At 40.3% G+C, this 21,796-nt stretch overlaps 1 protein-coding gene across 3 annotated transcripts; it reads right to left on the reverse strand.

Moving 5' to 3' along the window:
- Window positions 1-259: 259 nt before the first annotated feature.
- Window positions 260-20,457, reverse strand: mocs1 (molybdenum cofactor synthesis 1). 3 transcript variants are annotated; one of them, XM_084381129.1, is made up of 11 exons: window positions 20,185-20,457; window positions 19,178-19,289; window positions 17,782-17,949; window positions 14,555-14,719; window positions 13,645-13,706; window positions 12,820-12,931; window positions 8,124-8,236; window positions 7,618-7,728; window positions 7,264-7,384; window positions 3,515-3,562; window positions 260-3,220 (listed from the first exon to the last, which is right to left on the reverse strand). In XM_084381129.1, the coding sequence occupies exons 1-11, from the start codon at window positions 20,386-20,388 to the stop codon at window positions 2,100-2,102; spliced, it is 2,337 nt and encodes a 778-aa protein (XP_084237255.1). In that variant the 5' UTR covers window positions 20,389-20,457; the 3' UTR covers window positions 260-2,099. The 3 variants fall into 3 exon arrangements, with proteins under 3 accessions (XP_084237255.1, XP_084237256.1, XP_084237257.1); XM_084381131.1 differs by having other exon boundaries at window positions 3,104-3,220; window positions 3,500-3,562; XM_084381130.1 differs by lacking the exon at window positions 3,515-3,562.
- Between the last annotated feature and the right edge of the window lie 1,339 nt (window positions 20,458-21,796).

The following is a 21,796-nucleotide window of genomic DNA, read 5'->3' on the forward strand; positions in this document are numbered from 1 at the left end:
AGGTCAGTCAATCCGGAAAATTTCAAAAACTTTGAATGTATCCTCAAGTGCAGTCATGAAAACCATCAAACATGATGAAAACTGGCTCTCATGAGTACCACCCCAGGAAAGGAAGACCAAGTGTTACCTCTGCTGCAGAGGATAAGTTCATGAGTTACCAGCCTCAGAAACCACAAATTAACAGCACATCAGATTAGAGCCCATATAAATGCTTCACAGAGTTCAAGTTTTTTTAGTTTTAGTTTTATTTATTTTGCACAATTTAAAAAAAAGAAAAATACACAAAGAATGACAAAGAATACAAATAACATACAGTGCAGGGAGAGGCAGAAAATCCAGTGGGCTTATTTGAAACCTCCTCCTAAATAATGTTAAAATTTCACAACGTTATAAGGAAACACAAAATTAACATACAAAAAATCATATGACTACATAAAAGTGATAACAAGCTAATAGTAAAAAATTATATATAATAACATAATAACATCAATGTAAAAGCAGAGAATGTGAGTGTGTAAATGTATGAGTGTGTATGTGTGTGTCCATGAAGGGAATATTGGTTTATACACCTAATTTATTAATTCCTAGAGCATGTGTGAATCAAAGTAAAACATGGAGACATGGACAACAATACACGAAAAAAAGCAATTACAAAACAACAGTTAAATGATCTTTTAAGTTTCTTTTGTAGCATTTTATAGAGGAACATTTTTTTGCCAGATGGGAAAAGCCATTCCATAATTTGGTATTCCTAAATCTTATTGAAAATTTACCTCTGCAAGTAAGAAATAAGAAGTAAGAAGTAGCAGACACATCCCCACACCAACTGTTCAGAGGAGACTGCGTGAATCAGGCCTTCATGGTCGAATTGCTGCAAAGAAGTCACTACTGAGGGAGAACAACAAGAAGAGAAGTGCTTGGGCCAAAAAACACAAAGAATGGACATTAGACCAGTGGAAATCTGTACTTTGGTACAAATTTGAGATTTTTGGTTCCACCTGCCGGATGGTTTCTACATGTGTGGTTCCCACCGTGAAGCATGGAGGAGGAGGTGTGATGGTGTCAGGTGCTTGCTGATGACACTGTTGCTGATTTATTCAAAATTCAAGGCACAGTTAACCAGCATGGCTACCACAGCATTCTGCAACGACATGCCATCCCATCTGGTTTGTGCTTAGTTTTGTTTACTGCATAATTCCATACGTGTTCCTTCTTAGTTTGGATGTCTTCAGTATTGATCTACAATGTAGAAAATAATAAAAATAAAGAAAAACCATTGAATGAGAAGGTGTGTCCAAACTTTTAACTGGTAGTGTATAATAAAAAATAAAAAATAAAGAATTCTGTGCGTAGAAGAGCATATGTTGTGAATGCCTCCAGCATTCACAACCAACTAAAATTAAATCCAGTAAATGCCCAACTTGAGAGTGAATTCACTGACAACATGATCAAAGTAACATCTCTGAAAAGTTATATTTCATACAACTGAATTAACTCCAAAAAAACCCTCAACTGTAAGAAACATTCACAGCGCTGTCAATTACAGCAATTCAGAGCAGGTGAGTAGAGGAACAAATGGAGTATGAAGTATTTTTAAGACACTCGAACAAGCACTCCTTTGCTCAGCTGTCAGGTGAGGCACCTGGCCTTCAGTTTAAGTGGAATTATCTTCAATGTTATTGGCAGTTCATAAAAATAAACACATTCTTTGCCTTAAGTGTTGAGGCCATCCTCAGTTTGTTCTTTGCTGAAAAAATTCCAGGGAGGCTTGTGAATATAGCACTTTAGTGCCCTGTAGAGACAAATGAAACACTGCAGCTGTACATCTGTTGTTCACTCCTGTTGCATGTCAGATACTGTATGTATTACAGAAAAATCTCATGATTATCTGAAAATATGAATAAATATAATAAAACCATCTGAAAATAGGTTTAGATAACATGATTCATAATGTGTGGGATAAATGACATAAGACATTACAATATACATAACATATTATTATTCATATTATTCTGATGGCATACATTTCAGCTTGCATAAATGTGATGGTTCCGATGAAAATTGGCACAGTTATTATGTTGCTTATTAGTCATTCATTTTCAGTTTTCGTGGGTTGGATTCATTGATGGGGGTGGAGGTCCAGGATCACAATTAAAGTCTCTCTTTCCGCCAGTCTTTCTGAGCAGTTTTACATCCGTGATGATAATGTCATGGCTCACTGCCTTGCACATGTCATAGACAGTGAGCGCTGCCACTGAGACAGCTGTCAAAGCCTCCATCTCAACTCCTGTCCTGCCTGTAGTGTGACAAATTGCTGTGATGACTGCAGCATTGTGCAGCTCATCGAGGTCAAAGGAAACAGAGGCGTGGTCTAAGGGGAGTGGGTGGCAGAGGGGGATGAGGGCTGAGGTATGCTTGGAAGCCATGATGCCAGCCAACTGGGCCACGGCCAACGCATCACCCTTAGCCAGCTGGTTATCTCGAAGCAGTTGGAAGGCAGTGTGGCCCAAGATGACAGTGGCACGGGCTGTGGCTGTGCGACGCGTTGGAATTTTGCCACCAACATCCACCATTGTGGCTCGGCCCTGGGCGTCTGTATGCGTTAGCTTGGCCTTGGTGGTTTCATCATGGTGGCTTTTGATGTCTGACTTGGTCTGATCCAGTTTGACACTGGGGTCTTTGCTGGAACTTTGATTGTGAAACAGTCTAACATTGTGGTGTTTAAGACTTGGTTTGGCATTCATTGGTAGTGTGCAAAAAATAGGAGTTCCTGGGGTCCTGAGTAAGTGGCTCATCAAAGCAGTAGGACCCCTGGCTTGTGCGTACCTGAGACAGTCTTCATTATTGTAGCTCATGATATTTGTGTGTGTAGTCTTAGTATGACAAATATTGAAAGGGAGACCAAAGTCAGGGGAGTGAAGGGGTGCTACACTGTGGAAGCTGTCCATCACATGAGGTTTTTCTTTGTTGATATGCGACTTAACATTTGTACCTCCTCTCATTAAGGTCTTAGAGCAGCAAATATGGGCTACCTGTGTAGTGCAGTCTGGAAGGCACAAAAAATCCTCTCTCTTTCGGACTCTCCTGCTGCCTGAATGGCCATTGAAGGGAGCTAGTGTTGGAGAGAGGAGTGTGTCATTTGTAAGCTGACAAACAATGGGGAAAGCTCTCTGGTTGTGTTGTGACTTTGGCAGAGACGATGGCCTTTGTGATGTAGCACCTGTTGGAAAAAGAGAACATTGGTCAAGAAAGCAGTTTCACAAAAACAACAACCATTCATATTTAGATCAAGATCATTATTCACAGTTCAAATAAAAGTGATTAAACATTAATAGTTCAAATGTAAATGCATCCTGAAACTGCATAGTTTACTATGAATTGGCTGTGAATTAAAAAAAATTTAAAAAGGTTGTCCAGCCCATGATGACCACAACTTCACAAAAAAACATCGTGTCTGAGCAGTGACGGAACAAACTGAGTGTCAGATATTTGTACGTACAGCCATGTCACCCACCAATGAGGATCATAGGTCTGTTCTTCATCTGGGAGATACTGAACATGCCTGAATACACAAACAGGAAGATGTTACAATCCAATAGAACTTCAAACTCCTAAATGATGAGCAGGGACGGGAAGTGTGAACTGGAACTGTTGAGAACAGGTTCTAAATTGTCCAATCTGAATAGTACACCTTAATTAATCAATTCCTTTTATTGGTGCCACCATGTTCTTCTGAACATGCAAAACAATAACGTCAAACGTGTGCGTCTATGCTGTTGAAAACTTGTAAGGAGAAGGATTCATGGTGGACAGGAGGAAATAGCAAAATGTCCCAAGGCGCACATGCAGCAGTCAACTTAACGGGGCTCCGGTGTGAAAGTTGCGCCAGCTGTGAGAGATCTATGTTTGAAGTTGAGTAACTGCATGGAGAAACCAGTGGGCCGGAGACATGTCACAAGACACCATTGCGGCTTATTACATCTACTACACCAGGGTGGTATTCCAGAAAGCGGGTTTTGTGAAAACTCTGAGTTTGTTAACCCTGAGATGAGAGAAACTCTGAGTTTTCAGTTCCAGAAAGAGAGATAACTTTAACTCTGGGTCTATTACTGCGGTAACTTACTCTGTGAACCTAACCTGCTCACTTGGAGAAACCCTGTGTCTGACGGAGCTGTCTGACAGCGGCTGTCCTTTCCTTCTCAGTCCGATCATGTTGAATCAGAAATAATTCACATAGTTTTACACCTGGAGGAGAATTTAGATTCATTTAGATGAGCTCTCACTCCCTGACGAGGACTGAACCGAACAGTAGACCGCTTCTCATCAGTCCGTCATTTATATTCTCTGGCCGCACAGCGAATATCAGGCTACACGTCATCGCTGATGTGCTCTTAGGCCTGAACAATCCTCTTCGTTTTTTTTTATTTTTTTAATCACTTCGCAGGTTAATCAATCACCTTCCAGCAGCCAGAAAAAGAGAAATAACTCACATTTCATTTGGCTTTCTTTATTTCCCACAGATAGCTACCAAAGAAACCATCAGTATAGCCTATTGTATTTTTTCCAACAACGTAATTTCAAAGTCCGTGTTTCTAGTTTGCCGCTGCATTGAGTATAAGACTAAATGACTTGTAGTTCAATCTGTAGACAGTAAGTGTGTGTCTGCCTCTAATGTTGGGTCCTGGGGGTGAGTGACGCCCTCAGCCTCTGGTCACCCAGCGACCTGACTCAGGACCAGCTCCTCTGCCTCTGTCGGACGTGGTGGAGGTGGAGGTGAGCACCACTTCATGTTCATCTACTCAGCAGGATGTGAGGACACAGATGTGTGTTAAACAGCATCTGTTGGTGGTAAAAGCTACTACAAGTTAAAATATCCACTGAATAAACTTTTACTTTGTTTAATATGTGAAATAAAACCAAAGTGAGGAGCCATCGTGAGACTGTTTTTATATTTCATTTTCAGCCGATTTAAATTAAATAAAATAGCCTAAAATAAAATAAAACATTGAACAACATTCAACCACTTCCTCAAAGGCTAATATAAAAGAAACTGATGTTAAATTCAAAATGAAAAGACGGCCGCATCTAAAACTCTGTCAGTGATTTTTGTTACGACCGCAGCCGTGTTACTTTTTTTTCCCCAGAAAATGTGTGCTTCCTGTTTTCTCCCCTGTTGCCATGGTGAATCACAGCATCGGAGCTCCATTGATGATGGCTTTTTACTAGTCGTCAGGCATGAGCTCAACTCAGAGTTAACATACTCAGAGTCGACTAACCTAACTCAGATCAGCTGTTCTGGAACTGAAACTCAGAGTTTCACTTCACAGGGTGAGTCAACTCGGAGTTCAGGGTTAGCCTCAGAGTTTGTTGAACCTCCTTTCTGGAATACCCCCCTGAACTTTGTGGAAGACCAGTTTGTTTAGTGATTGAGGATCCAACCACCAACTACTATAAAAAATGTACTAAAAGTCAATGACAGGGCATGGCGCTAACAAAGCCAAAAAACAGCGATGTGGAGGTCTCATCTAACAAGCTAACAGACCTGGTGGCTTCCATCCAACGAACTGACTGGCAGGTGAGTTAACCACCCATTTGCTCTTGAAAACCAGTTCCATTAACTTATTTTCCTTCCGTCAGTTTATTTTCTTTCAGAAAACCTACATGAAAATGAATGCTGTACAATTTTTCTCTCATTTCATCCATTTCTGATAATGACAGTAGAGTAGAGTAGAGGTAGGAATCAAAAACCAGTTCCAAATTAACAGCGGTTAAAAAGGGGAACTTTTGCGCACCTGAGTCACATGCATGCTGTTTTTCTTCTCTTTTTCTACACTTTGTTCGGACTCAGCAATATACAACAGTTGCATTGAAAATGAAAACCTGCAGTGATGTGCGGTCAGGAGAGGCAGGGGAGGCAGAGCCTCACCTGTCATTATGGAAAAAATAAAATATATAATAAACAAATAAATTAAATGGTTATATTTATCAAATGGTTTGAACTATAAACTAATTTTCCATTTAACCTAAACAATTTGGATTGTTTTTTATTAAAAATCGCTGAATTTTCGCATTTCTGTTCAAATACGGGGAAGAGACGCACAGTGAGGCAGCAGCAAGCTTAGCCTCACCTTGGATTGCACAATCCCTCACAAACTGTGCTCTGCCATGCAATGAGAGCGTGTCACTGTCTCTCTGTATGTTGCCAATCAAATGTTTCAAACACTTTTAATATATGCCCCCCCTGACTTCCCATAGTTTAGCCGATGTATATAATATATGTGCTCTGCGATCTTAAAACGGCAGTGAAGAGGCACTGGGTGAGGCAGGCAGTTCTCTTGCCTCAAGGTAGGGGGCACTCGTGAGCCCAGAAATTCTAAATGTTACTCCGCAGCTGCAGAGTAAGTGACAGCGAGCTAGCAACAATCTTAAAGTCCATGGTTACGAGCGAGTCAAGTGCAGTGAAATTTTTTTCGCCCTCTCGCCCCGCCTGGATTTACAATGAAGGATTTTATATCCAAGCTCAAACAATTTTCTAAACTGGACTTTCAATCGAAACAGGAGGTAATAAATAGGAAGACCAACACCGGAGCTTAAAGTTTTGCTAAAAAAGTCGTCATTGTTGTATTAGACTCGATGGAAGTAACATTTCCATCATGTAATTTCTGCATTAATTTGCAAGGTTTTCATAATTAATCTCTCAACATCTGTCTCAACCGCTGTCGCTGTGTGGGGCAGCTACCACTGACTTGCTGCTGTGCATGTGTATGTGTGTCCGAATTAAGAAAACCAAATTAATGCAGAAATCACGTAATGGAAATGCTACTGCCAGAGAGTCTAATGCAACACTGACGACAATAACAAATGCCCATAACAGCAGCAATTGCCGTGTCAGGGCAGTGACTGCCTCAGACACCGGCAACTGGAGGGAAAGGCAGGAAGTGCCACTACTAGCTGCCGCTGCCACGAATTGAGCCAGCCCTTGCAGTTAAATGGTGAATAATCTACTCTGTTGGGTTCATATATTTGTAAATCTGATTCTGATGGAGTCAGTGCCTCACCAGCCATGAATTTCACCGCACGTCACTGAAAACCTGCGTAGGTCTACTTTTTTCCTCACAGAAGATTTCTCAGGAATCAATAAGGGAATTGATAAAGAATCAGACCGAGAAGCAGAAGCAATTAAATATTATCGATTCTCATCCCTATCCCTGAGGATACCATACAAATGATATGTTGTGTTTAAACTAAGTGCACACAGTCTACCTGCATGTTGTTTCTTCTTCTTGCCCACAGCAGCTCCAATGATTTGTAGAAGCTCTTCATCTGAGGCCCCAGAGCGCAACACATCTCTCAAGGACACTTCAGAGTTCCCAAACAAACACACCTGAGAAAGGACAGGAAGGAGTAAGACATTAAAAATAGATTCATGGATAATTAGATAATATGTAAATATTTAAGTGCACACACACACACACACACACACACACACACACACACACACACACACACACACACACACACACACACACACACACACACACACACACACACACACACACACACACACACACACACACACACACACACACACACACACACACACAACTGTAGCTTTACCTTGAGGCTGCCATCTGCAGTGATGCGTAAGCGGTTGCAGGAGCCACAGAAATGGTCAGACATGGAGGTGATGAAGCCAAACTGACCTTTGAAGCCTGGCACTTTAAATGTCTGTTACAAGACAGACAAGAGTATCAAACAATTATCCCTTTTAATGCCTTTTTAAAAAAAATTAAGCCAATGACAAAGTGCCTGATCTGGTTCTTATACCAGACATTTGATGTTTTTCTCAGATCTGGCTGGGAATCAGAGAAAATTGTAAATGTTAATTCAGTTTTCTGTTGACAAACCAATTAATCAACTATTAATTCCAGCACTACAGATTCATGCCCGTTGATAAGATGTCACCCTGTGTTCTGACAGGAGGATTCAATGATGAGCCAGAGGAAAGCACAAATTTCAATGGTGAAATTCTTAGTAATGCACAATAGCCTCAACAATGGCACTGATCTCTTGACAGGAGCAAAAGAATATTTGAGAAATATAGTGCAGTTGGAGACAGTGACCTTTGCAGTGTCTGAATGTCCAGGTTGAAGCTTTTCCAGGTTGGGCCACTGCTGCCTCACGCGGCCCAGCATCTCCTGGTAACTCACCATCTTCTTAAAATTCCACTTGTTGCCTGCAGAGAGAAGAGGCAGTGTGGGTCAGTTATGTTTATGTAGCATATTATAAGCTACACATTATTGCAAGCTGTCAAGCTAGCACAGTGGTGGGAGGTTTCTCTAAATTAGGTTAGTATGTCCTCTCTGACTTGCCATAAGCCAGGGTTTGCATACCAGCTCATCACTGTAGTCACAGCATTTCCCACTGTCGCTCTGACAGCAACCTTCAAGTGTCTCACCTGCCTATAAAACTCCCATCACCAGTGACGGAAGCAGGCAGATCAATTCTCAAAAACCCCTGCCTAGCAAGCATCCAACATACAATATATCCTCATGCAGCGGGTAAAAGTGTCTTTCTCTCTGTAGCGCATGTCGGTAACTCGGCTGCATTCAGCCTCTGAAGCTTGACACAAAATTAGCTAGGTAGTTGTACAGAGGAGGCAAAGGTAAGAAAATGCAATCGAGTGTTTTGAGTTTGATTTACTGAGTTGGTTTAATAAGAACCTAAACAAAACACTTTTTTTTTTTTTTAAATTAAAAAATAAATAAAAATGAGACGTGCATTGACCAGCAACAACAACTAATTTTCATAATCTTTCCAACATATCACAAATGCCAACAACTACTTCCTTTTCAGCAGCTCTGAGGAGACGGTCCTTTTTTGTTCTCTTTGGCAAAGAGAGGGCTTTTAAATCATGATGTTACAATGGTAGAGGACTTACTGTATTGTTAATGACTGTCAGCCATCAGCAATGAACAATGGCATTGCCCATCGGCCCAACCCTACTGCAGAATGAATTTACGTGCAGAGTGCGTGTGGGTAAGCAGGTATCCCGGCCAAATGAAAGCACTATGTGGGCTCATTCCATGCCTGCTGGAGCCACAGATGCTGGATTCTTTTTTTTTTTTTCTTTCCTTCAGATCATTTGATTTATTGATTGCTGTCAGGATGTTAGATTTTCTAATAACAAAAACTGCTGGTGAATTAAGTTATCAACAACACTGTATATAAAATATCCATTTGAATGATTTACGACCTGCTGCATAGGCAGAATTACTTTGCATTTTTCCATATTGTGTTTAAAGGTGCCATATGCAAGAACTGGTCACCTTTCAAATTCATACTCAAAACAAATAGGGTTGAAATGTATCACCAATGTAACCACTAACTGCTGCTCTTAGCTAGTTGCAGTGCCTATAAAAGTATTCACCCACTTAATCCCATTTTATTGCTTTTATAAATGGAATCATGGTCAACATACAAAAAACATACAATACAAAAAATGTACAAAAAATGTTTTTGATGTTTTTGAAAAACTTTCTACAAAGTAAGGTGAATTAATTAAAAATATATAATGTAAAATCAACTGACCTAGTTCAACAGAGGTCCAGCCAATTGGTGCAAGTAGTCTCACAATTGGTGAAATGGAGATCAACTCCAGTGAATGTGTCTCAACTGATTGAACAAGGACATGGTTATTGAAAAGTATAAGTCGGGATGGATACAAAAACATTTCCAAGTCACTGAACAAACCCCCGGAGTTCAATTAAATCCATCATTGAGAAATGGAAGGAATATGGCACATGTGTAAATCTGCCGAGAGCAGGCCATCCTCACAATGTGAGTGACCGTGCAAGAAGGAGACTAGTGAGGGAGGCCACCAAGACACCTATGACTACTCTGAAGGAGTTAAATGCTTCAGCAGCTGAGCTGGTAGAGACTCTGCATACAACAACTTTTATGGAAGAGTGGCAAAGAGAAACCCACCCACTGTTGAAGAAAGCTCAAAATAAATCTCAACTAGAGTTCATCCAAAGGCATGTGGGAGACTCCAAGGTCAACTTGAAGAAGGTTCTTTGGTCTGCTGAGACCAAAATGGAGCTTTTTGGCCATCAGACACACGCTATATTTGGCGGACACCAAACACTGTGCATCAGCACAAACACAGAATCCCCACCATGAAGCATGGTGGTGGCAGCATCATGCTGTGGGGATGCTTCTCACCAGCAGGCCCTGAAAGGTTTGAATCAGCTTGTCCTCCAGAATTTCCCTATATTTTGCTGCATTCATTTTACCCTCTATCTTTTCAGTCTGCAAGAGAACTGCGACTTGAGGGAAGATTTATTTTCCAGGAAAAGACAATGACCTATGCATACAGCGAAAGCTACACAGAAATGGTTTAAAGACAACAACGTGAATGTTCAGGAGTGGCCGAGTCAAAGCCTAGACCTCAATCCAATAGAGAATCCCAACCTCTGCGCATTCTGGGAAAGGATGTGGAGGCGGTGGAGGATTATAAGTACCTGGGTGTTACCATCAACCACAGACTGGACTGGAGATCTAACACTGAAGCTGTTTACAAGAAGGGGATGAGTAGACTATACTTCCTGAGGAGGCTGAGATCCTTCAATGTGTGCAGCAAGATGTTGGAGATCTTTTATCAGTCTGTGGTGGCCAGTGTACTTTTCTTTGCTGTGGTTTGTTGGGGAAGCAGCATCAGAGCCAGTGACACCAATAAACTCAATAAACTCATTAAGAAGGCTAGCTCTGTGATTGGCTGTAAACAGGACACTATGGGGCCTGTGGTGGAGAGAAGGACACTGAAAAAACTGTTATCCATCATGGATAATCCTCTCCACCTTCTCCACCTCACACTGGTCAGACAGCGGAGCACCTTCTCCAAAAGGCTGCTTCAGCTTCGCTGTCGTAACAACAGATACAGGAAATCTTTCCTGCCACAAGCCATCACTTCATACAATAACTCTCTCACCTCTGCCTGACAGAGAGATCTCTGATCTCTCTACTGTTTTTACTCCGTTTATAACATGTTTACATCTGCACATTCTAGGTTCTTTTAAGTCTATGTATATTACCTGTGGTGCTATTATTACACACTCATATGTACATTTTGGTTCTGTTATTGCACATTCATAAGTATATGTTGGTTCTGTTACTGCACATTCATAAGTATATGTTGGTTCTGTTATTGCACATTCATAGGAATTGTTTATTTCTTGTTAGATTATTATTGTTATAGTATAGTTTGCACTATATGTATATACATTGTATTTGCTTCCTATTTATGTTATGTACAGAGTGTTTTTCTTTTTTTGCGGACCCACTGCTGCTGTGACAAAATAATTTCCCAGTCTGGGATCAATGAAGTAATTCTATTCAATTTTATTCTATTCTAGAATTTGTGGCTGGAAATGAAAAGAGCTGTTCATGCCCGATCCCCGGGCGTATTGCTGTGTCCAGATGTGCAAGCATGATTTAGGCCTATCCACACAGACGTAGCGCTGTGCATCTACTAAATACTAACTTGAATACTTATGCAATCACTTATTTTACATTATATATTTGTAATTAATTGACATTACATTGTAGAAATCTGTCTTCACTTTGACATTAAAGAGATTTTTGATAGCAATAAAACAGGAATACAATTAAGGGGGAGAATACTTTTTATTGGCACTGTAGCTCAGTTGGCCGTGCAGTTAGAGGTTCAGACAAGTGGCCTGCACGGGTATGAAAATTAAGCCCGTGCCCATAGACCAACAGCACCATAGACCAACAAAAAGCTTGTCTGAAGTCAAAGGCACAGCCTGTTTCCTGCTATTTAAAGGACATATTACTCAGACAGTAAGATGTGCCTACACAGGCGGGTTCACTCTAGTTTTATGATGTGACTGGCTGCTTTCAGTAATTTTTAATATTTCCATGCACGCAGTAATGTACTTATATCGTGGCACATTTAATCAGCAAAACTAAAAGCTGTATTTATAAACGCTTGTGTAGGAAAAACTTCATGGTAGGCCCTCATTATTGCCTGTCGTCTACTTCTGTATGATCATCGGATCACATAGCGTCTTCGGAGAAATGCATGGATCAAGACATTATTAATGTCCGCTGCTCAATGAGGCGTTCATACACGCGGTCCATTAAAGTTTGCGTGTAAGCGCTCCAGATCAGCACTAATGTAAAAATAAGCAGACGCTCCATGATGTACAGTAGGCTGCTGATCTGATGTACAGATTTGCTGACTACCCGCCTAAACAGTTTGACCAACAACAGAAGGGCGTTGCGGTCACGTGAGTTTTGTTTACAGATTTTGGACCGTTTGAGTTTGGCCTTTGTGAAAGCAAACCGGACCGACTCAAAATTGAAACAATGTATCATCCTCGCGTTGGTTCGGATAAAAAAACGGACCTTTCACGGACCTTAAGGTGTGAACCCGACCTAAGTGTTTACACCCCTAGCACAGGAGCTTTCGACCGGGATGGACTAATGGGCTAATTGCTTAGCATGCTAACTTCAGTAGATATCTCTGCAATACAATACACTGATATAATGCCAAAACTGTTATTTATCCACATTCAGTTGATTATTTGTAGTCACTTTTTGATTGTTTTTAACTAAAATTCTCACATATTGCCCCTATAATATGTTGAAACAATTTATAAACAAATTACAGTAATTCATACTTAAATGTCTTTGAATGCACGAACAATGCGTAAAAATAATTTATGACAATATCCAAGTTAATCTGATACCTTTCCAGACCTGTGTAGTAAGACGTTGTAAGAAGAGAGCACTCACCATCAAAGGGCATGTATTCGATGAAGCGCACCTCCAGAGGCTTCTTCTCTGTCAGTGTCACAAAATCTAGGAGCTCATCCTCGTTGAGGCCTCGCATTACCACACAGTTAACCTACAGAGGCCAGCATAGAACAATAGGCCACTGATTAGTAAAATATATTAATATGAGACAAAGAAGTTGGTATAGCAATCTCCTCCCTGGTGTCTTTTTTGTTTTGTAGTCAATATCCTACATATTATATATCCATTTGTTTATATTGTACAAATTCAAGTTTAAAGTTCATATGCAAAATAAACAACAACATAAAACACAACACAACAGCCCCGAAAAATGGAGTGACGCCGGCGAGCTAGTTCAGGCAGACAACTTGAGCTGCACTGATATACACATGACATGCCCCACTCTCTACACTCACCTACCAAAAGCACCCTGTCAATTTGGCGGTCTATTTAAACTTCAAAAATCTCCCATCTCTCCCTCTGCCTGCCAATGCCACCACTGCCCTGCGTCAGTATTGCTGCATGTTCTTTGAGCCTCACCACCACCCTAGCATCCACCTGTAGGCTCCAACTGGGGGGTTCAAGATGTTTTGCTCATCACTCCCCAATATCACTATGTAAACATATCTGTGGGGAGTGATGAGGTCGGAGCCTAGATGCCAAACTCTAACTACGTTTTGCTGCTCTAATAAACATTTAAAATGTGAGTTGTCTGACTAAAATAGAAATATTAAAAGATTTTTTTTTAAAATGAAATTAATGAAACAGGGATTAAACAGACAAACATTCCTACGTAAAGCAAGTTTAAAAAGATGAGCGAAATACCTTGACAGGGTTGTAGCCCATTTCGATGGCCTTATCAATGCCCTCCATGACCTTGTGAAAGCCTGGGAAAAGAAAAACAAAAACTGAAGATGAAATGCCTAAACTAGGATGATCAACATTTTGCGATTAACATGCGTCTGAAAATGTCAAACAAATCACATATGACACAATGTATGCCTACTTCAGCTTTACAGGCCTTTCCAACATAGGTTTTCCTTTCTTTGTTCGCTGCCTTTAACATCTGACTCAGTCCATGATTCACCAAAAAACTGATATGTAAAAGTCTCCAACTTATCCCTCAGCTGCAGCCAGAAGATTTAAACAGCAAACTGCAAATGTCAGACTCATTGTTTGTTTTCATCTGCACAAAACCCACAAAGGCAGACTTACAGTACACTGCCTCCTAAGATTCTCTGGATGTGTTCAGGCACATGTTTAGTCATCTTGAATTCTCATAATCACATTAAATGCAACAAGTGTTGGAAAAACGTTTCTTTTAGGTGATATATACAGATCCTATGTCTGCTAAATCATTTACTGAAAAGAGAACAAAGCAGTAATGCCATTGCTCCTTTTTCTCTCCTACATTTCCTGATCCCACTCGGTCTGTGTCTACCTTTCATACACCTCCCTAGAGCTCTGGCCTGCTGTCACTTCTACTCTACGTGTGTTTAGTGCTTATAGGCTCCTTCAGTAACCTGGAGGGGGGGACCCACAACAACAGGCACATACTGCATACACAATATTGAGTAAGATTGAGTGTAGCAGGGCATCAATATCTCTTACACTTGTGTCCTTGTACAAATCTCTGTTTTTTATACCATTACACATCCTACTATATTTATAGCTTCAATTACTTAACCTGTCCCGTAGCTGATCATTGTGGATCAAATACAGTACATTGCCGTACCTTTCCGCCTGGCAATGAATTCAAATTTTGCAGGGACGAGTGAATCCAAGCTTATGTTGATCAAGTCAAGGCCAGCATCTTTTAGCTTAGGCAGAAGCCTGGCCAAGTTCATGCCATTGGTTGTCACTGCAATGGTTTTCAGACCCTCCAACTTCCTCAGTTCTGCTGCAGAGGGACAGCAAACATGGTAAAGAAAGAAGGGAGAGTGAGGCACATAAAGAAAACTGTGGTGCTAAACACTTGCAAGTAATACCGAGGGGTTATTATTGCACAGCTAACTGACGAGACTTAAGTTAGCTTATTAAAACATGACCCCTTTAGACTAAGGACTGAAAGTATTAATATGAAAATCTGTATTGTGCAAGAAGTCATTCATTAATTTATTTTAGTGAATTCCAATTCTAAATTAATGTTAGCTACTGTTGCTCTGTTGCTCTCCTGAATGGAGAGAAGTAATGAGATGAGGCGTGAGGCACTTGCAGACATTAAGTTGTTAAATACATGTAAATTGCTACCTTGCCCTTATATTGCCCCTTTAAATGGATATTTCCCACTTTAAACTGCATGAATAATACCAACTCTGAAATACATTTCTCTATGTATGCATACACAGTAACACAGTAACACCTTCATTTACAAAAGATAAAAAAAGATCTTTAACGTATTGCTAGGTCCACTATAGCTGCTGATTTTGGAAGTTATGTTACAACTTGTGATGCTACAGTGACTTTGAGTTACATAGTCGATTACTTGTGAATGGATAGCTCTACAGATGTTTCCTTGAAACAGATATTTCCTTGAAACTGATTTACACATTAAGTCTTTACTAGCTAAGACATCTCTTTAGCTTCATGTGTACGACTCCATTTGGTAATTCACAAGTTTCAAGCTAGCTAGTAGTAACTAGAAAACTTACTATAGACTTTATACACAAACATAGAAATTAATTTACAAATTGCTGATGCCACCCAACTCAGATGATGTGGTCAGTTGAGCACCACTGCATAAACATTCAGGCCATCTTCCAGTGATGGAATGTAACTAAGTATATATACTTGAGAATGTACTTAACTAAGGTACTTGACTATTTCCATCTTCTGCTACTTTATACTTCCACTCTACTACATTTTGGAGGCAGATATTATACTTCTTTCTCCACTACGATTGTTTGATAACAGTTACTTTGATAAGTTACTCTGCAGACTGCATGCTGCATCAGAGTCAAGGCAGCGCATTTTTGTCAACATTTTTTTTATCTGCAATCAGATTAAAAAAACAAAAAAACAATTTCCAATAGGCTAATCGGAATAATGCTGATAATTAGATCCAGTAATTGGCATGCCCATAATTAGTCATAGAAAACTATGCAGTAGATACAAACATGTAAATACAAGAATATTCAATATCAGATACGTTCAGACTTTGAATTTGAACATACTTTTACTCAATTATGACATTTAGGTACTTTAACAGCACTACTGTCTTCACTAGGGAGAGGTTTACTGAATGTACATTTCTAGAGCTGAGCTCAAAATTAAAATAGCTAAAATAGCTTTAAATAACCAAAAGCACACAAAAAACCACATGATTACATTTCAAAACCTATCCTTTTTTTTTAACCTATTTTCAGAAAACAACAATAAATACAGTACCTTAAAAGTCTTATTATGCTTAATGCTAATTATCCACTCCAGTAAACTTAAATGAAGGTCATGTGAGGTCACAGTGTTGGTTTGTCACATGACACTGATAATCTCTAATTTACAGGGCCGTTGGCAGCCTACGGTCTTCTTCCAACAAAGACATTGCCAATCGGTCACACCCCAATACTTTGTTCATTCATGTCATGCTTTAATGTTGCTCCCACAAGCATCAGTCTCAGAACACAAGCCTCAGTAGCTGAGGCTGCATTGGCCAATCTACAAATTACGCTGTAAAATTGAAATGGTTTGATAATAGATCATCAGACTAAGCACATACTGTAGCTCCATTGTAACAAAAGATTTTCCCTTCCACATTTACGTATGTCTTTCTTTAAAGGCATGCATGGAAGATTAGTCCCGCTACTCTCCTCTCTCTCCCCTTGTCACTCAGAAACTCAACAGGGTTAGCACATGAATCATTAGCCCCGTTCACACTGCCCTTACAGTGTGGGAATCATGCGCCGATTATCCGCATCATCGTCTGTGCGAAAGTTACAGATGCGGAGCCGCCGTCTGTGTGAATGGAAAAGTGGGAGGTGGGGGAGGATCAGGGGTGTGTCGATCTGATGGTGTTCACAGTGTGATAACTAAACAGATCCTTCACTCATCAAATAAAAGAGAAATGACCCACAAAGCAACGTTACAGGACCAACCAACAAATATAACTGTAACTGGTAGTGTCTTTGGCAACTTATATGAGGAAAGAAAATCCGCAGTTATACGTGGAAAAGTGTCTGTCGTCCTTTCTGTCCTACTGACACTTTGTCACATTTCTGCCCGAAAAACTGTCTTGAAAGAAATCACTGCGATAGTCAGCCCTCCTGACCGAGACTTCAGTGAACTTTCCCCCAGAAAACAGCATCCCTCCCCGCGAGTGAGAGTCAGACAGAGTCTGCTGTTTACTGATGGCGATTATGTAATTATGTCATTTAGAGGCAAAAATTTAACTTTGACACAATGTATGGTAGGTAAATCACAACACATTATAACTGCATCCATATGATTTTAAACAGTCGGCGGATACATATTGAAAAAACCACACAGATGTCAACGTCATGATGTGTACCATCATGCCTCTTTTAGTTCTGCGGCGCCAAATGCTGTATGAATTGACTTGGTTGGTTCAGTGTGAACAAACAAAGGCAGAGAAATGGCGAGCCTTTGCTGCGCCGATAATGCAGAGTCTCTGTGTGAAAAGGGCTAGTGATAGTCTTGGATACCAAACACTGAATCATTCTGCTGAAAAAGCTGTCACTACATCCACTTAGTCATATGGTAAAGCAGCTTGTGTTTGCCCCAAGTTGGTAACAATTGTTGAAACAACACAAAACATCTTTCTACCTCCTGACTTTAGGACGGTTAAAAAAATACTGCAATTAAAGGAGTAGTGGGCACACCTGTGTTTCTACATACTGTAAATGAGGGTCAACTAATCTGACAGGCTGGTAGGACAACACACCCTTAATACACTATACACTGAAATAAGCAGCCTCTGTCTACTAAGGTTCTTCACTAGTTCCTTACAGATGATATCCAGCACATCAGGTCTGATGAGGGGCTCTCCTCCAGTAAGACGGATTTTCTCCACCCCCTCCTGGACGAAGAGGCGAGCCAGGGTCAGTACCTCTAAGGTGGACAGCAGCTGGCTCCGCGGTGTAAGCTTCACACCCTCCTCTGGCATGCAGTACTGACCTGAAAATGGGAAGCAGGTACAAAGGTAACAAGATACCAAAAACTGAATTTGCCACTCAACAGATCCTTTTATCTTACACTGTCAAGTTGAAACAAAGTCTGAGTTGTTTGGCCACAATGACCAGCAATATGTTTGGAAGCGAGAAGGTGAGGCCTTTAACCCAAAGAACACCTTACCTGCTGTCAAGCATGGAGATTGTAGTTTTTCTTTTGGGCTGTTTTACAGCCAGTGGATCTGGTGCTTTAAAATGAAGTAAATGGAATAATGAAGACGGAGGATAATCTTCAAATTCTTCAGGAAAATCTAAAATCATCAGCCAGAAGATTGGGTCTTGGGTGCAGTTTGGTGTTCCAACAGGACAATTATCCCAAACATGCATCAAAAGTAGTAAAGTTAAAGTTAATAGTTAAATCAGGCTATAATTGACATTTTGGAATGGCCTCCTCAAAGTGCTGACTTAATCCCCATCGACAACATGTGGACTGAACTGAGGAAACAAGTCTGTGTCAGGAAGCTAACAAATTCAGTGAACTTCGGTGATTCTGTCAAGAGGAATGGTTCAAAATTAAGCCAGAAGCTTAAGAAAGCACCTAATTGAGTGAAAATGGACAAGGGACAATATTCGAATTACTGTATAATTACTGTTCTAGATATAAAACTATCTAGTGCCACTCGACCAGCTATATGGAGCAACTTATTGATAAACAACATACTAATTAAACTAGCCACTAGCCATACATGTGGTTTTAAAGCTGATTTGAGCTGGTTCCCAAAGATATTTTACACATTTAACCCAGGTGCAGAACTTTATAACATAAAAGCTGCACCCATGTAACATTTACTTTGTTTATTGTGAAAATGTACTCAAAATTTTACACTTCTGATTAGATATAAGCTGATGATTGTCATGATGAACATCTTCTCAGCCTTCCCTACATCCCTGTGCCAGGCCTACGTAGAATGCACAGCACTTGATCATTTCAAAGAGAGAAGTACAAAGGTGCTATGATGTTTGGAATAACTGTTCTTTAATCATATGACAAATGTTTTGCATCCTTCTCAACAAACAGCCTGCTGATGAAGAATCTTCAGCTCAATTGACAGTGACCTCTGCAGGCTAGGGGAAACTGCATTCCCATGAGGATCCCCATAAGGACAATTTTGGATAAACAGCAGGAAATAAACCAAAGAGGCACTTAGTATTGCACAGTGGAAACATCTACTCACAGCGCAGGTTGCATTTCTCAGTCAGGGAAATGCGAAGGTAGCTGTGTCTCCGGCCAAAGTTGTCAGTCAAGAACGCTGAGAAGGGTAGTATGCTGTCGTCTGTTAGCCTCTTCTGGGGATTCAGAAAAGAGGATAATGGCATTATGTGACAACTGATAATCAGGGTACAGTGGCACTGCTATGTCTCATTATGCATCAACCACAAGATGTCTTCTTCTCTACATACATTTATTATATCCTTTGTCAGGTCTTGTCAAAGAATATTTCAATCTCCAGAAAACTGTTCATCCATTTATAGTTTATGCAAAATACAAAATACCAGTGGCAAAAACACAGGGATATGTAATAAACCTGCTCTATTTAAATAAAAGTATCAAGTCATCAAAAGGCTTCACTAAGTCAGTCAGACTGAGGGTGTTGCACGTGTGTGTAAATGGCTCACGACCTTTGACTGTCAACAGCAGGCCTCTGTTATCTCAGAAATGACTGGCACGTGACACAGTCGTTGATTAAACACACAGAATTTACACAGGACCTCCCCAAATACCCCGTATCTATGTGTCCTTGTTTGTTTCTGTGTAGAAGACACAGTAACAGTAATCCCAGGCTAATATTTTAAATTCATTCGCTCTTTAAGTGAAAGTCCCTTCAACAACAGCTATCTTCACGTCTCAGAAAGACCCTTAAAAATGCTTTTCCCAGTTCATTCACCCCGTCAGTGATAGTGCAAGTATCTGCAATGCTGTTAAAGCCACTAACAAATAGTTGTTATATTGCAATTTGCCGATGCCCTCCTACAAAACCATTTTGCAACACTGTCGCAGTCATTAACTTAATAGGTCCTTAACTAGACAAAGGTTCTGGCTACATTAAAGTGACACAACTTGACACCTAACATGCCTTCAGTCATGAACTAACCTTAGCTAATAACTCCAGTAAATAGCCTGTTCACAGTGATGATCCCACCCTGACCACACCGTTAGGTAGTGTGTTGTTTTCAGTATTACCTCCTTTGACCTGGTTTTCAGAGATGCGGTGAAGTTGGGAGCAGATAAAGTCGAGTTCCCAAGTTCAAGCTCATTTTCCTTGTGCGTAGCACCGGAGCACAGTCGCTGATTGTTCCCATTCAGGCATTGTAGTATTTTTCTAAAATGCGATACACTGTTCTGTCTATCAAACAAGCGGCAGCACATGCGAGCGTGAGTAGCCATAGCTTATTTATTCGGAAAGCTCCGAAATCCTCCTCTACTGTTTTAGAGCACTGCAGTAAAACATGTCATCTAACCCGAAGACTAGGGAGTATCAGGGGCGGGGTTACGTCAACCAATCGGGTCAGACGTACGGAAGTGCTGATGCACGCTGGGTAGTGTAGTCAGGACGGGATATTGACACAGTCAAGTCTATTAATGTGTGACTCCCTCTTTCTTTTATTTCAGTGGTGCTTAAATTGTGTATATTTTATGTTCATTAGCATTTTAACCAGTTCACTCATGTCCTTGTACTGTGGGGACAGGTTTGCTCATTTTGTAAACCAGTCTTGCACAGAACCGGAATTTCTTGTGTGACGTTGCATGGACTTTACACACACACAGTTGTGTGTGTGCCAGCAGCATAACATTCAAGACTGACAAGTGTATATTTTGCAGTGATTTATGTTTAAAAGTTAAAAGTTTAAATATTTCCTCAGGCATATTGTCTCTTGCTCCAATTGGCTATCTGACCCCACAACCCCCATATACAACTACCTGTTGCCATGTGACAGAAGTTCCTTAGGTCATGTGATCATACATTAGTCAGCTCTATTAGCTGACAAAGACTGTATGTTGAAATATCCCAAAAAGCTAGTGGACCTTTGAGTTAAGATTACTGTGTCACACATACGCACTGTTTCCAGGTAAAGAATAAACTACATACCAGAATAAGTACATTTTCAGAGTCACTTTAGGTATATCCATTTCCTTTTTTTCCAGTGTGCAACTTGTACCATTTGCCAAGAGGCAAACGTGATGATGTGATCCTGATATCACATGGCTGAAATTTCATGCTTTCAAAGTTCATGTGATAACAATTCACAATCTCCATGACCACTGAGTAAATCACATTTACTGATGAAGTCTGAAAGGTCTGTGGGTGTGGGGAATTTCGAAGAAGTAGGCCTTGCATTGAAAATTCTTAGTCAAATTGTCCAAGCTCAATAATGAGACTCAATGCTCAATGTGATGACATGTTTTAAATGTACAGTATATGAACACTACAGTATGTGCATACCAACTCAAATATACAGCAAAAATATGTTTACAGATTTCATTTGGGTTTCAACACTCTGAAACTGACAAGAAAGTCATAGTTTCACAATGCAGAAATAAGCACTTTCATTAGAATGGATGGGTTATGAGACAACGTACATTGGCTCATCCAATGTAATCCAAGTCTAGAGCCCCTAGATCCCAAATTGATTTGAAAAGATGTTATATACAATCTTTTTAAAGTCAAAATCCTCACTATAACTGCCAAGCTAAAAGCGTTAGTGCATGCCTGTCTGAAATGGGTGCACGAGCTTGGCCGTGCATCGGCGATGTAAATATCATCTGTTTTGCTGTGAAGCTCCAGAATTTTTTT

The sequence above is a fragment of the Pagrus pagrus genome, assembly GCF_965226575.1.
Source record: "Pagrus pagrus genome assembly, chromosome: 18".
NCBI classification, from domain to species: domain Eukaryota; kingdom Metazoa; phylum Chordata; class Actinopteri; order Spariformes; family Sparidae; genus Pagrus; species Pagrus pagrus.